Source organism: Oncorhynchus masou, chromosome 33 (genome assembly GCF_036934945.1).
Source record: "Oncorhynchus masou masou isolate Uvic2021 chromosome 33, UVic_Omas_1.1, whole genome shotgun sequence".
NCBI classification, from domain to species: Eukaryota; Metazoa; Chordata; class Actinopteri; order Salmoniformes; family Salmonidae; genus Oncorhynchus; species Oncorhynchus masou.
This window is the reverse complement of record NC_088244.1, coordinates 40690986-40703283: the sequence shown is the minus strand read 5'-3', so window position 1 is coordinate 40703283 and position 12298 is coordinate 40690986. Positions and strand designations below refer to the sequence as shown.

Here is a 12298-nt window from a genome sequence, read left to right as displayed (position 1 = left end):
GTTTTGTTTTATTATTTTGTACGTCTTGCTTGCCTTTAACTTACCGCCGTTTGTTTTGTCTACAGCCATTCACCCGTAACCCATACCCCATCCCTGTCTGCTCGTCGCCAGTGTGTTGTTATCCATTGGATCTGCCTATCCACTCCCATCAACCCACCTCCGCTGCCCGCTCCTCCACCCGGAACTATCTACCTCCACGTTCTCATTGATTAATAAATACTCACCATCTTTATACTCAACTTGTCCTGGTCTGCTTCTGGGTCCAATTCTGGTAAACCCTGACAGACTTGAGTGCTACAGGTCGGTAGTCATTTACGAAGGTTACCTTGGTGTTCTTGGGGCACAGGGAGTATGGTGGTCTGCTTGAAACATGTTGATTTTACAGACTCGGTAAGGGACAGGTTTGTCATTGCAGGGCTCCCGAGTGGCGCAGTGGTCTAAGGCACTGCATCTCAATGCAAGAGGCGTCACTACAGTTTGATTCCAGGCTGTATCATATTTGGCTGTGATTGGGAGTCCCATAGGGCGGCGCACAATTGGCCCAGCGTCTTTCAGGTTTGGCCGGGGTAGGCCATATTTGTAAATAAGAATTTGTTCTTAAAACCTCTTAAGGATCCACCCCTCTTTTTACATTTTTGCCTAAAATGACATACCCCAATCTAACTGCCTGAGCTCAGGACCTGAAGCTAGGATATGCATATTCTTGAAACCATTTGAAAGGAAAAAAATTGAAGTTTGTGGAAATGTGAAATGAATGTAGGAAAATATAACATATTAGATCTGGTAAAATATAATCTAGTGGCCAGCTACAGGCAGTTAGATTTGGGAATGTCATTTTAGGCAAAAATTGGGGCGGATCCTTAAGAGGATTTATTAACAAAAGACTCTCATCTGAGTGTGCCAGAGCGCAGAATAACTGATGAATTTACGAACGCTCAACACCCATTGAATATGGCAGGTGTCAGTAAACGTGGCAAAAAGCGTATTTAAATTGTTGCCAGCAGCACAGTTACAGTCACCAACGCACTAGCGTGAGTAAAATGGTTAGAGTAGGGTGTTTTCTCATTTGTGTCTGGAAGTAGCTAGCAAGCTAACCAATGTTAGCCAGTTAGCTTGGGTGCTTGACTGCCGTTGTGAGAATAGAACGTTAGAATCAACCCTACTCATCAGCCAGAGCATCCAGTGTGTGCTCTGAACGCTCTGGAATTTACAATCTGACAGCACAGTTGCAGTCAGCAACGCTATGGGTAATATAACAGCCTTATCAGCTCTGCTCGGGCAAGTGATTTTCAGTGAACTGTTCTCTCATTTGTGTCTGGAAGTTGCTGGCAAGTTAGCTTGGGTGCTTGACTTCTGTTGTTAGTACAGAGCACTCGGATCAACCCTTAAAGAGATGGGTGGGGCTAAAGCTTAAGAGGGTGTGAACAATGCTTAATGGGTGCAAACAAAGAAGGGCTCTCCAGTAATAGTACCAAAACATTCAAAGGCCATTTTCTCAAAATTAAGTTTACAAGTTTATCAACTTTCAAAGCAGAATAACTTTCCCATTGTTCCTCAACTGTAGTCTATGATATACATTTACATTTACATTTAAGTCATTTAGCAGACGCTCTTATCCAGAGCGACTTACAAATTGGTGAATTCACCTTCTGACATCAGTGGAACAGCCACTTTACAATAGTGCATCTAAATCATTTAAGGGGGGGGTGAGAAGGATTACTTTATCCTATCCTAGGTATTCCTTGAAGAGGTGGGGTTTCAGGTGTCTCCGGAAGGTGGTGATCGACTCCGCTGTCCTGGCGTCGTGAGGGAGTTTGTTCCACCATTGGGGGGCCAGAGCAGCGAACAGTTTTGACTGGGCTGAGCGGGAACTGTACTTCCTCAGTGGTAGGGAGGCGAGCAGGCCAGAGGTGGATGAACGCAGTGCCCTTGTTTGGGTGTAGGGCCTGATCAGAGCCTGGAGGTACTGCGGTGCCGTTCCCCTCACAGCTCCGTAGGCAAGCACCATGGTCTTGTAGCGGATGCGAGCTTCAACTGGAAGCCAGTGGAGAGAGCGGAGGAGCGGGGTGACGTGAGAGAACTTGGGAAGGTTGAACACCAGACGGGCTGCGGCGTTCTGGATGAGTTGTAGGGTTTAATGGCACAGGCAGGGAGCCCAGCCAACAGCGAGTTGCAGTAATCCAGACGGGAGATGACAAGTGCCTGGATTAGGACCTGCGCCGCTTCCTGTGTGAGGCAGGGTCGTACTCTGCGGATGTTGTAGAGCATAAACCTACAGGAACGGGCCACCGCCTTGATGTTAGTTGAGAACGACAGGGTGTTGTCCAGGATCACGCCAAGGTTCTTAGCGCTCTGGGAGGAGGACACAATGGAGTTGTCAACCGTGATGGCGAGATCATGGAACGGGCAGTCCTTCCCCGGGAGGAAGAGCAGCTCCGTCTTGCCGAGGTTCAGCTTGAGGTGGTGATCCGTCATCCACACTGATATGTCTGCCAGACATGCAGAGATGCGATTCGCCACCTGGTCATCAGAAGGGGGAAAGGAGAAGATTAATTGTGTGTCGTCTGCATAGCAATGATAGGAGAGACCATGTGAGGTTATGACAGAGCCAAGTGACTTGGTGTATAGCGAGAATAGGAGAGGGCCTAGAACAGAGCCCTGGGGGACACCAGTGGTGAGAGCGCGTGGCGAGGAGACAGATTCTCGCCACGCCACCTGGTAGGAGCGACCTGTCAGGTAGGACGCAATCCAAGCATGGGCCGCGCCGGAGATGCCCAACTCGGAGAGGGTGGAGAGGAGGATCTGATGGTTCACAGTATCGAAGGCAGCCGATAGGTCTAGAAGGATGAGAGCAGAGGAGAGGGAGTTAGCTTTAGCAGTGCGGAGTGCCTCCGTGATACAGAGAAGAGCAGTCTCAGTTGAATGACTAGTCTTGAAACCTGACTGATTTGGATCAAGAAGGTCATTCTGAGAGAGATAGCGGGAGAGCTGGCCAAGGACGGCACGTTCAAGAGTTTTGGAGAGAAAAGAAAGAAGGGATACTGGTCTGTAGTTGTTGACATCGGAGGGATCGAGTGTAGGTTTTTTCAGAAGGGGTGCAACTCTCGCTCTCTTGAAGACGGAAGGGACGTAGCCAGCGGTCAGGGATGAGTTGATGAGCGAGGTGAGGTAAGGGAGAAGGTCTCCGGAAATGGTCTGGAGAAGAGAGGAGGGGATAGGGTCAAGCGGGCAGGTTGTTGGGCGGCCGGCCGTCACAAGAAGCGAGATTTCATCTGGAGAGAGAGGGGAGAAAGAGGTCAGAGCACAGGGTAGGGCAGTGTGAGCAGAACCAGCGGTGTCGTTTGACTTAGCAAACGAGGATCGGATGTCGTCGACCTTCTTTTCAAAATGGTTGACGAAGTCATCTGCAGAGAGGGAGGAGGGGGGGAGGGGGAGGAGGATTCAGGAGGGAGGAGAAGGTGGCAAAGAGCTTCCTAGGGTTAGAGGCAGATGCTTGGAATTTAGAGTGGTAGAAAGTGGCTTTAGCAGCAGAGACAGAGGAGGAAAATGTAGAGAGGAGGGAGTGAAAGGATGCCAGGTCCGCAGGGAGGCGAGTTTTCCTCCATTTCCGCTCGGCTGCCCGGAGCACTGTTCTGTGAGCTCGCAGTGAGTCGTCGAGCCACGGAGCGGGAGGGGAGGACCGAGCCGGCCTGGAGGATAGGGGACATAGAGAGTCAAAGGATGCAGAAAGGGAAGAGAGGAGGGTTGAGGAGGCAGAATCAGGAGATAGGTTGGAGAAGGTATGAGCAGAGGGAAGAGATGATAGGATGGAAGAGGAGGGAGTAGCGGGGGAGAGAGAGCGAAGGTTGGGACGGCGCGATACCATCCGAGTAGGGGCAGTGTGGGAAGTGTTGGATGAGAGCGAGAGAGAAAAGGATACAAGGTAGTGGTCGGAGACTTGGAGGGGAGTTGCAATGAGGTTAGTGGAAGAACAGCATCTAGTAAAGATGAGGTCGAGCGTATTGCCTGCCTTGTGAGTAGGGGGGAAGGTGAGAGGGTGAGGTCAAAAGAGGAGAGGAGTGGAAAGAAGGAGGCAGAGAGGAATGAGTCAAAGGTAGACGTGGGGAGGTTAAAGTCGCCCAGGACTGTGAGAGGTGAGCCGTCCTCAGGAAAGGAGCTTATCAAGGCATCAAGCTCATTGATGAACTCTCCGAGGGAACCTGGAGGGCGATAAATGATAAGGATGTTAAGCTTGAAAGGGCTGGTAACTGTGACAGCATGGAATTCAAAGGAGGCGATAGACAGATGGGTAAGGGGAGAAAGAGAGAATGACCACTTGGGAGAGATGAGGATCCCGGTGCCACCACCCCGCTGACCAGAAGCTCTCGGGGTGTGCGAGAACACGTGGGCGGACGAAGAGAGAGCAGTAGGAGTAGCAGTGTTATCTGTGGTGATCCATGTTTCCGTCAGTGCCAAGAAGTCGAGGGACTGGAGGGAGGCATAGGCTGAGATGAACTCTGCCTTGTTGGCCGCAGATCGGCAGTTCCAGAGGCTACCGGAGACCTGGAACTCCACGTGGGTCGTGCGCGCTGGGACCACCAGATTAGGGTGGCCGCGGCCACGCGGTGTGGAGCGTTTGTATGGTCTGTGCAGAGAGGAGAGAACAGGGATAGATAGACACATAGTTGACAGGCTACAGAAGAGGCTACGCTAATGCAAAGGAGATTGGAATGACAAGTGGACTACACGTCTCGAATGTTCAGAAAGTTAAGCTTACGTAGCAAGAATCTTATTGACTAAAATGATTGAAATGATACAGTACTGCTGGAGTAGGCTAGCTGGCAGTGGCTGCGTTGTTGACTTTGTAGGCTAGCTGGCAGTGGCTGCGTTGTTGACACTACACTAATCAAGTCGTTCCGTCGAGTGTAATAGTTTCTACAGTGCTGCTATTCGGGGCTAGCTGGCTAGCTAGCAGTGTTGATTACGTAACGTTACGTTAAAAGAACGACAATAGCTGGCTAGCTAACCTAGAAAATCGCTCTAGACTACACAATTGTCTTAGATACAAAGACGGCTATGTAGCTAGCTAGCTACGATCAAACAAATCAAACCGTTGTACTGTAATGAAGTGAAATGAAAATGTGATACTACCTGTGGAGCGAAGCGGAATGTTGACCGGGTTGTTGAGGTTCAATTCGGTAGACGTTGGCTAGCTGTTGGCTAGCTAGCTAGCAGTATCTCCTACGTTAAGGACGACAAATAGCTGGCTAGCTAACCTCGGTAAATTAAGATAATCACTCTAAGTCTACACACTCTAAACTACACATTTTGTAGCTCTGAGTCTTTACTTTTATCCAATGTAAAAAACAACATTTCAGATTCTGTTACATAAGACCGATTTGAGCTGGTCGGTCACATATTATAAATATTATAAATACCTCACATGTTTATCCGACTCCGTTAAGATGATTAGCAAATATGCAAGAGACGACAGTTGAACCATGTGCAGTCAAGTATTATCCATTTAGCAGACTAAGATCAATGAATGGTCATGAGAAGCAAATATCAAAGCAAGTATTATTTAATAACTTTGTCAAAAAACAGGTTCACATACAAGGCATAAAGCTTACGTTACACGGCAATACTGACATTTACAAAGCATAATTCTAGGCATATAGATCCTAAGGTTAACTTGCGAGACAAAGCATGTACAAAGAGATGCTTACTAGTCCAGAGAAGAATAGAAGCCTAGGAAATTAGAATTGATCATACAACCTTCCTCCATGGCTGGAAACAGGATAAGAGAGAGAACAAAGCCATGTAATTCCATTTATAACATCTGAAGTTGTAACCTTTCAACCCAAGACCAACCACCATTGACCCATCAAACGATACCAGGTTTACAGTGTAACCTGACCACAAAGGCCCAATTTACACAGGATGTCACAACATCTAAATGCTTGTGTAGCGGATTGGACCACTGTAAATTAGACAGAATTCCTGAGAGGACGATAGCACCGCTGAGCGTAATTTAGAGTTCACCCTATACAGATACAAGTAACCACAGAGATCATACATACATATACACGTGTATATATATAGCATCAGTTATCCTCAGTGAACAAGTTTCGGATAGATACTGGACATGGATACTATAGTATTATTATATCACATCCAATAGTCTGTCCTCTGAATACTGTAACAGAGAGAAACATTTGGGGCCCCCAGTGGGGGAAGGGCTGACTAGTCCTTTTGCATTGTTCTCTGTCTTCCAACTCCAGGCATCCGAGAGCACAAGCCTGGACTACATGGAACCCAATAGGGTTCGACCTTAGGAGACCGATAGAGGATTCACTTTTGTATCTGTGCCATTATAGCGTCTGTGACAAAATGTAGTCCATTTTCTTCTCCACGATTCGCTGATCCCTCCTGATGACCATGGCTGTTGGACATGGCTTCAACAGGGTCACCAAGAGGGATCAGCCAATGATGTTGAAAGTCCCACCCAGTTGACTACATTAAAATGGTGGAAGTACTCAATGGTGCTGACCATGCTAATACAGCTTTTTAGCCACTAGAGGCCTCTATCAAAAAGGGCTATACCAAAAAGGTTTCTTCAAAGGGTTCTCCTATGGGGACAGCCGAAGAACCCTTTTAGGTTCTAGATAGCACCTTTTTTAAAGTGTGTATGACCTTCCCTTTAAATATGAGGAATCCATAAAAATTCTGGCATACAGTATGAAATTTCATAAAGTCATAGACCATGTTGTGATACGCAAGCTTTTTATAACATGTGATAACATCTTATTCTAGTTTGTCATGCAGTTCATATGCTAAACTCCATGGTTCAAAAACTGGGGGGAGCCAGTGCTCTGTGACGTCTGTCCACTACAATGCAGTTGCACTGGGGTTACTGGGGTCGAAAGCCATAATCTCCATGTGGATCAGACCTAACAGGAAAAATCAAAGCATTTTAGAATTGTGTCACAGGAATCACACCATACAGTATTTTAGAATTTCATATCCTGAAAGGGAAACTTTGGAGAACTTTAACTGTAAGTCTCCAAGAACCGTGAGAAATTCAGGATAAATGCCATCAATATGTGTAACCAGGTAATCAGTCATATAGAAGATATACTCACTACTCCACTCTCCCACGTCAAGCTCCAGGCTTTCAAAGGAGTCGTCGTACGTCGGGGAGTCGGGTTCAGATTCTGGGTCATGGAACTCAGCCAGGTAGGGGTGTGAGAGGCCCTCTTTAGCCGTCATCCTGGTCTCTGGGTCCAGCAGCAGCACGTTCTCCAGCAGATTCACCGCTGGACAGAGGAACACACAGAACAGAGAGAGAGAGAGAGGAGAGAGAGAGAGAGAGAGAGAGAGAGAGAGAGAGAGAGAGAGAGAGAGAGAGAGAGAGAGGGAGTGAGAGAGAGAGAGAATAGATACGTATTACACAGTGAAAGGAAGGCATTAGGAAGTGGTGCAGGGAATACAGAGTCAAGAAAGCCCTCAACTGTTCTTGATACAAAGTAGGAAAACTGAGATATTCATAAACACCATGCAGGACGTAACATTAGCACAGTGATAATAGGCCAACTCACCATTTACATGCAAGGAGGGAAAGACCTCCTTGAAGTTTTTCTTCTTTTGGATAGGGAGACTCTGTACATATGAGCGAGCCTGCAAGACAATACCAACAATGTTTAACTGTCAACTGTATTTTTTCAACGTTATCTCCTTTTTCTTACAAGTTACCACCATAGTGAGCATACTTGTGATTTCAACACCAAGCTACATTTAATAGTTGCGAGCTGAACAGTTGCCAGTAGATTGAGATGACAGTAGGCCTACATCTTTGCTCTGCATCTTCTGCACCAGGGAGGATGGTGGTGTTCCTGTAACGTTGAGGATCTTCTTCAGCTGGTCAATGCCTGAACAGGATGGTCAAGGAGTGTGTAGGGACACACAAGGCAGACAGTAGAAACCACTACAAGCAAAATACTTAGAGCACTGATCAGTGAACAGTCTGCTACATGATTGGTGTTGTCCCTTGTGCAACTGCAGAATGATAACTAATTCATGAGATAACTACATGATACGTACATCAGTAATATATAAAGAAATGGGGTACAGAACATATGTTTTTGTGTTGATGTAAACTTAGTGAGTTATACAGGTGTTAAGAGGAAACTTGAGAGGATACTGTCACTGCCTGGGAAAAGAACCTGGCCTGTGATCATCTCAGCCAGGATGCAGCCAGCAGACCACAAGTCCACTGAGAGTGTGACAGACACACACAGAATAAATAACACATGAGCTACAGCTGAAACAATAGTACAAAAGTAAGATCACCCCAGAAGTGCAGTGCATGGAATGTGAAGCCCAAATAAATTAAAAGGTATTTATTGTGTGTTGGTGATAGGTCACCTGATTGGCTATAGTGCATCCAGTTGAAGATGACCTCTGGTGACCTGTACCAGCGTGTCACCACATAGCCTGTCATCTCACTCTCTGCATGTCTTGCTAGACCAAAGTCCAGGATCTGAGATAGAAAGAGAAAGTGAGGGAATGTGAAAGAAAAGTCAATTGAAGCTTATAAAAAGAGAGGCTAAATACGTAACCACAACAATCAAACAATAATGTGTAGTCATTAAACACCAGTGTATTATCTTCCTAAATCAAGCACATTATGTTTATCTTACTGTTTTACAATAAAAGGTTCAGTATAATTAAACAATTAATAATTAAAGAATTTTGCCAAATTCTTAATTACCTTTAATTCACAGTTCTCATTCACAGCAAGGTTACCAGGTTTTAGGTCCTGAAGAATACATTTTAAAAAACAAACATAGGATCTTATATGATCTGGCCACTCAAATGTACTTAGAAATGTATTTCACGTATATTCATAAGAACCTAATACAAACCCGGTGGATGATCCCTGCAGAATGGATATACTAAGGGATAGAAAAACGTAAAGAAACATTATCTTCAGGTGAATATAAGATTACGATTTAAGATTAAGATCAATGTCCAACCAAAATTTGACTTGCACTTTATCCCATCCCTTCTGAAAGAGACACGCATATACAGGTTGAGAGGTCAGAGCAGGGGTCTGCCACACTGGGCGCCTATGGAGCAGTTGTTTTGGGGTGGTTTAAGTGCATTGCTCAAGGGCACAACAGCAGGCAAAGGCATCTAGGATTTGATACCAGCAAACCTTCGGTCGCCAAGTCATTTCCAGATGGATAACCTTTTCCTCATAGATCGGGGATTCAAAATGGCAACCATCCATTTGCTGGCACCCCTCTCTGACGGCTAGGCTACCTGCCACCCCATATAATACAATGATTTCTTAGTAGTGGTGAACACCTTCAGGCCACGTAGCAGCTGGTAGAAGAGGTAAACGATGATGCGATCGGTCAGTCTCCTGCTCTTCATGATGCGACCGAGGTCCTGAGCCACAAAGGGCATTACCATGTAACTGTAACATGGAGGAGAGAGATGGGAAGTCAGATACAAACAGTGTTACCATGTAACTGTAACATGGAGGAGAGAGATGGGAAGTCAGATACAAACAGTGTTACCATGTAACTGTAACATGGAGGAGAGAGATGGGAAGTCAGATACAAACAGTGTTACCATGTAACAGTAACATGGAGGAGAGAGATGGGAAGTCAGATACAAACAATGTTACCATGTAACTGTGACAGAGAAATAAAGTAGGGAAAGGGAATGATACAATACGTCATGTACTAAAGCTACCTCCTCAAACTAAGAATTACAAATGTATAAAATGATTACATAACAAAAAATGCTGGTAATATCATACACTATCATACAGTCTGTAAAAATGTTTGACAATTAAAAATCGTATTTTCCCTAACCCCTAACCCTAAATCTAACCCTAAACTTAACCTGAAAAACCCTGAACCTGACCTTAATCCCAAAACCTAATCCTTAAATTTAAAATAGCATTTGAACAAATTCAGAACATTCGGTTGAAATTTTAGGACATTGGGGTCCTAATAATGTAGGGAAAAAAGTACACACACGTGCACAATCAAATTCAAACTTGATACACTCTCAGCAGCCTGTCTCAACAAGCTGTGACAACTGGCAGAGGAATGTGGTTCACAGCTCCCCACTTACAAAGTCTGGAATTTCTCCAGGGAGAAATCAGGTGTGAAGACATTGAGGAGGCTGATCACCTTAAGGAAAACAACAGGAAGAAGGAAAATAATGAAGAGTTTATTCCCACAAAAAGTGACCACACAAACATATACATTGCAGTAATACTAATTCATCGCCAGTAGTACAAGTAGGCCCGAGGAAGTACAAGTGCTCTGTGAATATGTTGAGTGAAAACACTGGCCCATAAGAGGGGCTATTCCTCTCCACCAAACATAAATAAACATAGGAAGGAGGCAAAGGAATAAAACTGGACGTCTTTGGGTGACTGATATTCAACATACAGATTAGTTTAAAACTACAAATTATCCTGAGGTGAAGTAGAATGAATGACAATTTCTGCATTGTGATGGATTTTCATGTTTGAGTGTCTGGAATCTCTGTCCAGGGGAGTGTATCTCAGATGTCCACTATTATAGTAGGTAATAAGGACTTACATTGTCATGCTGGATATGGCGTAACAGTCTTAGTTCACGGTAGGCCCGTTGAGCGTGGATTAGTGACTGAAAGGGACGATACAGCTTCTTTATGGCCACCTTCTCCTTAGTCTGCTGGTCAATAGCAGAACTAATGAATAAAACAAGTTCAAAGTCAAATAACATTCGTGTTGGATAGAAGAATTCTGTCACAGAATGTAGGCAAGGGGGATATAGAATGGTTACTCTGAATGCCAATAGTGGTACTTCAAGTCAGTATAGATCAAAGAGTACAGAATCTTTGAGTAGCTATCATGTCACTTTGACAAATTGTTATAAGTAGTACTACAAATAACATTTCAGACGCTTGTGTGTTCATTCTATATTACCGATATCTCGCAGAGGTAAAACTGGGTTTCAAGATGTGTTAATATGGGGCTCGCTCCAGGTTGGGAGTGCAAAATTAGTCTCATCTCGAGACCTGCTTCAATTGGCTAATTTCCTTGAGGCAATAATGCCTCTGGTAGCAGTGTCCTGAGTCTTTTGTTATGGGAAAAAAATGGAACTACAAGCTGATATTACACAATATCCAATATTGTAGAATTTTGCATATGTAACTAATAAGAAATTAATAAACAATTATAGGCTTAGGTAAAGTTGTTCCCTTATTCTGTTTATGTTCTAAATTTTAAAGTATATAAAATGCATGCTGGTTTGGCGAGAAGTTATTCCAGGAAAGCTACCAATAATTGCCCCTTCACAAAGCCCCTTCACTCACCATACTGTCCCGTAAGCGCCCGAGCCAACTGCTTTCAGCGCGATATATTGCTCTGGAACATCCCATGTTGTTTTCTTTATCTCCAGTCTATGGAAACCTGTCTTCACAGGCGATTCCATTTTGTCAATAAAATATGTCGATCTAGTTCAAACCAGTGTGGTACCTATTGGTGATTTTTCATAGCCTTGAGGTTTCGATATGACAGGTAAGCAGAGGTAGCCTACAACTGTGAGACCCCACCCCACCTCACGTGATGTAAATGGCATTCCCACTGCACTGTGTACACACTCACCTGTCGAAGGCTCTGTATAAATCTCATACATAGGCCTACTAGTATAGTAGCCTGAAATATTGCTGCTCTTTTTGTAGCACCATTCCAAATACTGCAAAAAGCTGCCAAATTCCTCTTACTCTTCTGTTCGATCAGATGTGTAAAAAACAGGATTGAGTTGGTTTGTGAGATCTGGTATTAATAGTGCTTCTTGTTCCTGCTTAAACGTCTCTGTAGAGGTCAAAGTCATGCACAGATTGCCGACAGAGTAAAGCAGTCACACAGATCACATTTACAGTATAGTACTAATCTAAGTTTTCTGTACTACCAACCATGGACCAATCAAAAACTGTAACTAGTATCTGCAGTGTATTACAACTTGAAGGCTACTGTAAAAACCATAGATACGTTATAAGACCCTCCACCTTTGTCTGACCCCATTAAATTATTTACTAAGGGATATCTGTCTTGTTCTTACCATTAGTGGAACATGGGCATCCTATAAACCATCCTGGCAAAAATATTGGTCAATACAAAAAGTTTATGATTCAAAGCTAGCTCAAATTTTCTCATTTGAATGCTCAGATTGAATGACCAGCAGCAAGAGTGAGGGACAGATGTATTGGGCATAAAGCAAGCATACTGCAGGGCACTCTGTCTGTAATG

At 44.6% G+C, this 12298-nt stretch overlaps 1 protein-coding gene across 1 annotated transcript; it reads right to left on the bottom strand.

The window, feature by feature from the left end:
• Window positions 1-5544: 5544 nt before the first annotated feature.
• LOC135528548 (mitogen-activated protein kinase 14A-like) lies at window positions 5545-11595 on the bottom strand. The gene is made up of 12 exons (XM_064957706.1): window positions 11362-11595; window positions 10605-10734; window positions 10129-10187; window positions 9349-9460; window positions 8904-8933; window positions 8750-8797; window positions 8404-8518; window positions 8180-8251; window positions 7828-7907; window positions 7578-7656; window positions 7122-7295; window positions 5545-6929 (listed from the first exon to the last, which is right to left on the bottom strand). Exons 1-12 carry the CDS (start codon window positions 11478-11480, stop codon window positions 6868-6870), a joined length of 1080 nt encoding a protein of 359 aa, XP_064813778.1. The 5' UTR covers window positions 11481-11595; the 3' UTR covers window positions 5545-6867.
• Between the last annotated feature and the right edge of the window lie 703 nt (window positions 11596-12298).

Excerpts from the sequence above, each read along its gene's own strand:
- LOC135528548 (XM_064957706.1), bottom strand. The coding sequence starts at position 11,480 with ATGGAATCGCCTGTGAAGACAGGTTTCCATAGACTGGAGATAAAGAAA. Across the intron at positions 9,461-10,128 it reads CTGGAGAAATTCCAGACTTT|TTACATGGTAATGCCCTTTG; the intron begins GTAAGTGGGGAG and ends TCCATGTTACAG. Across the intron at positions 8,798-8,903 it reads CTGCAGGGATCATCCACCGG|GACCTAAAACCTGGTAACCT; the intron begins GTTTGTATTAGG and ends TGTATTCTTCAG.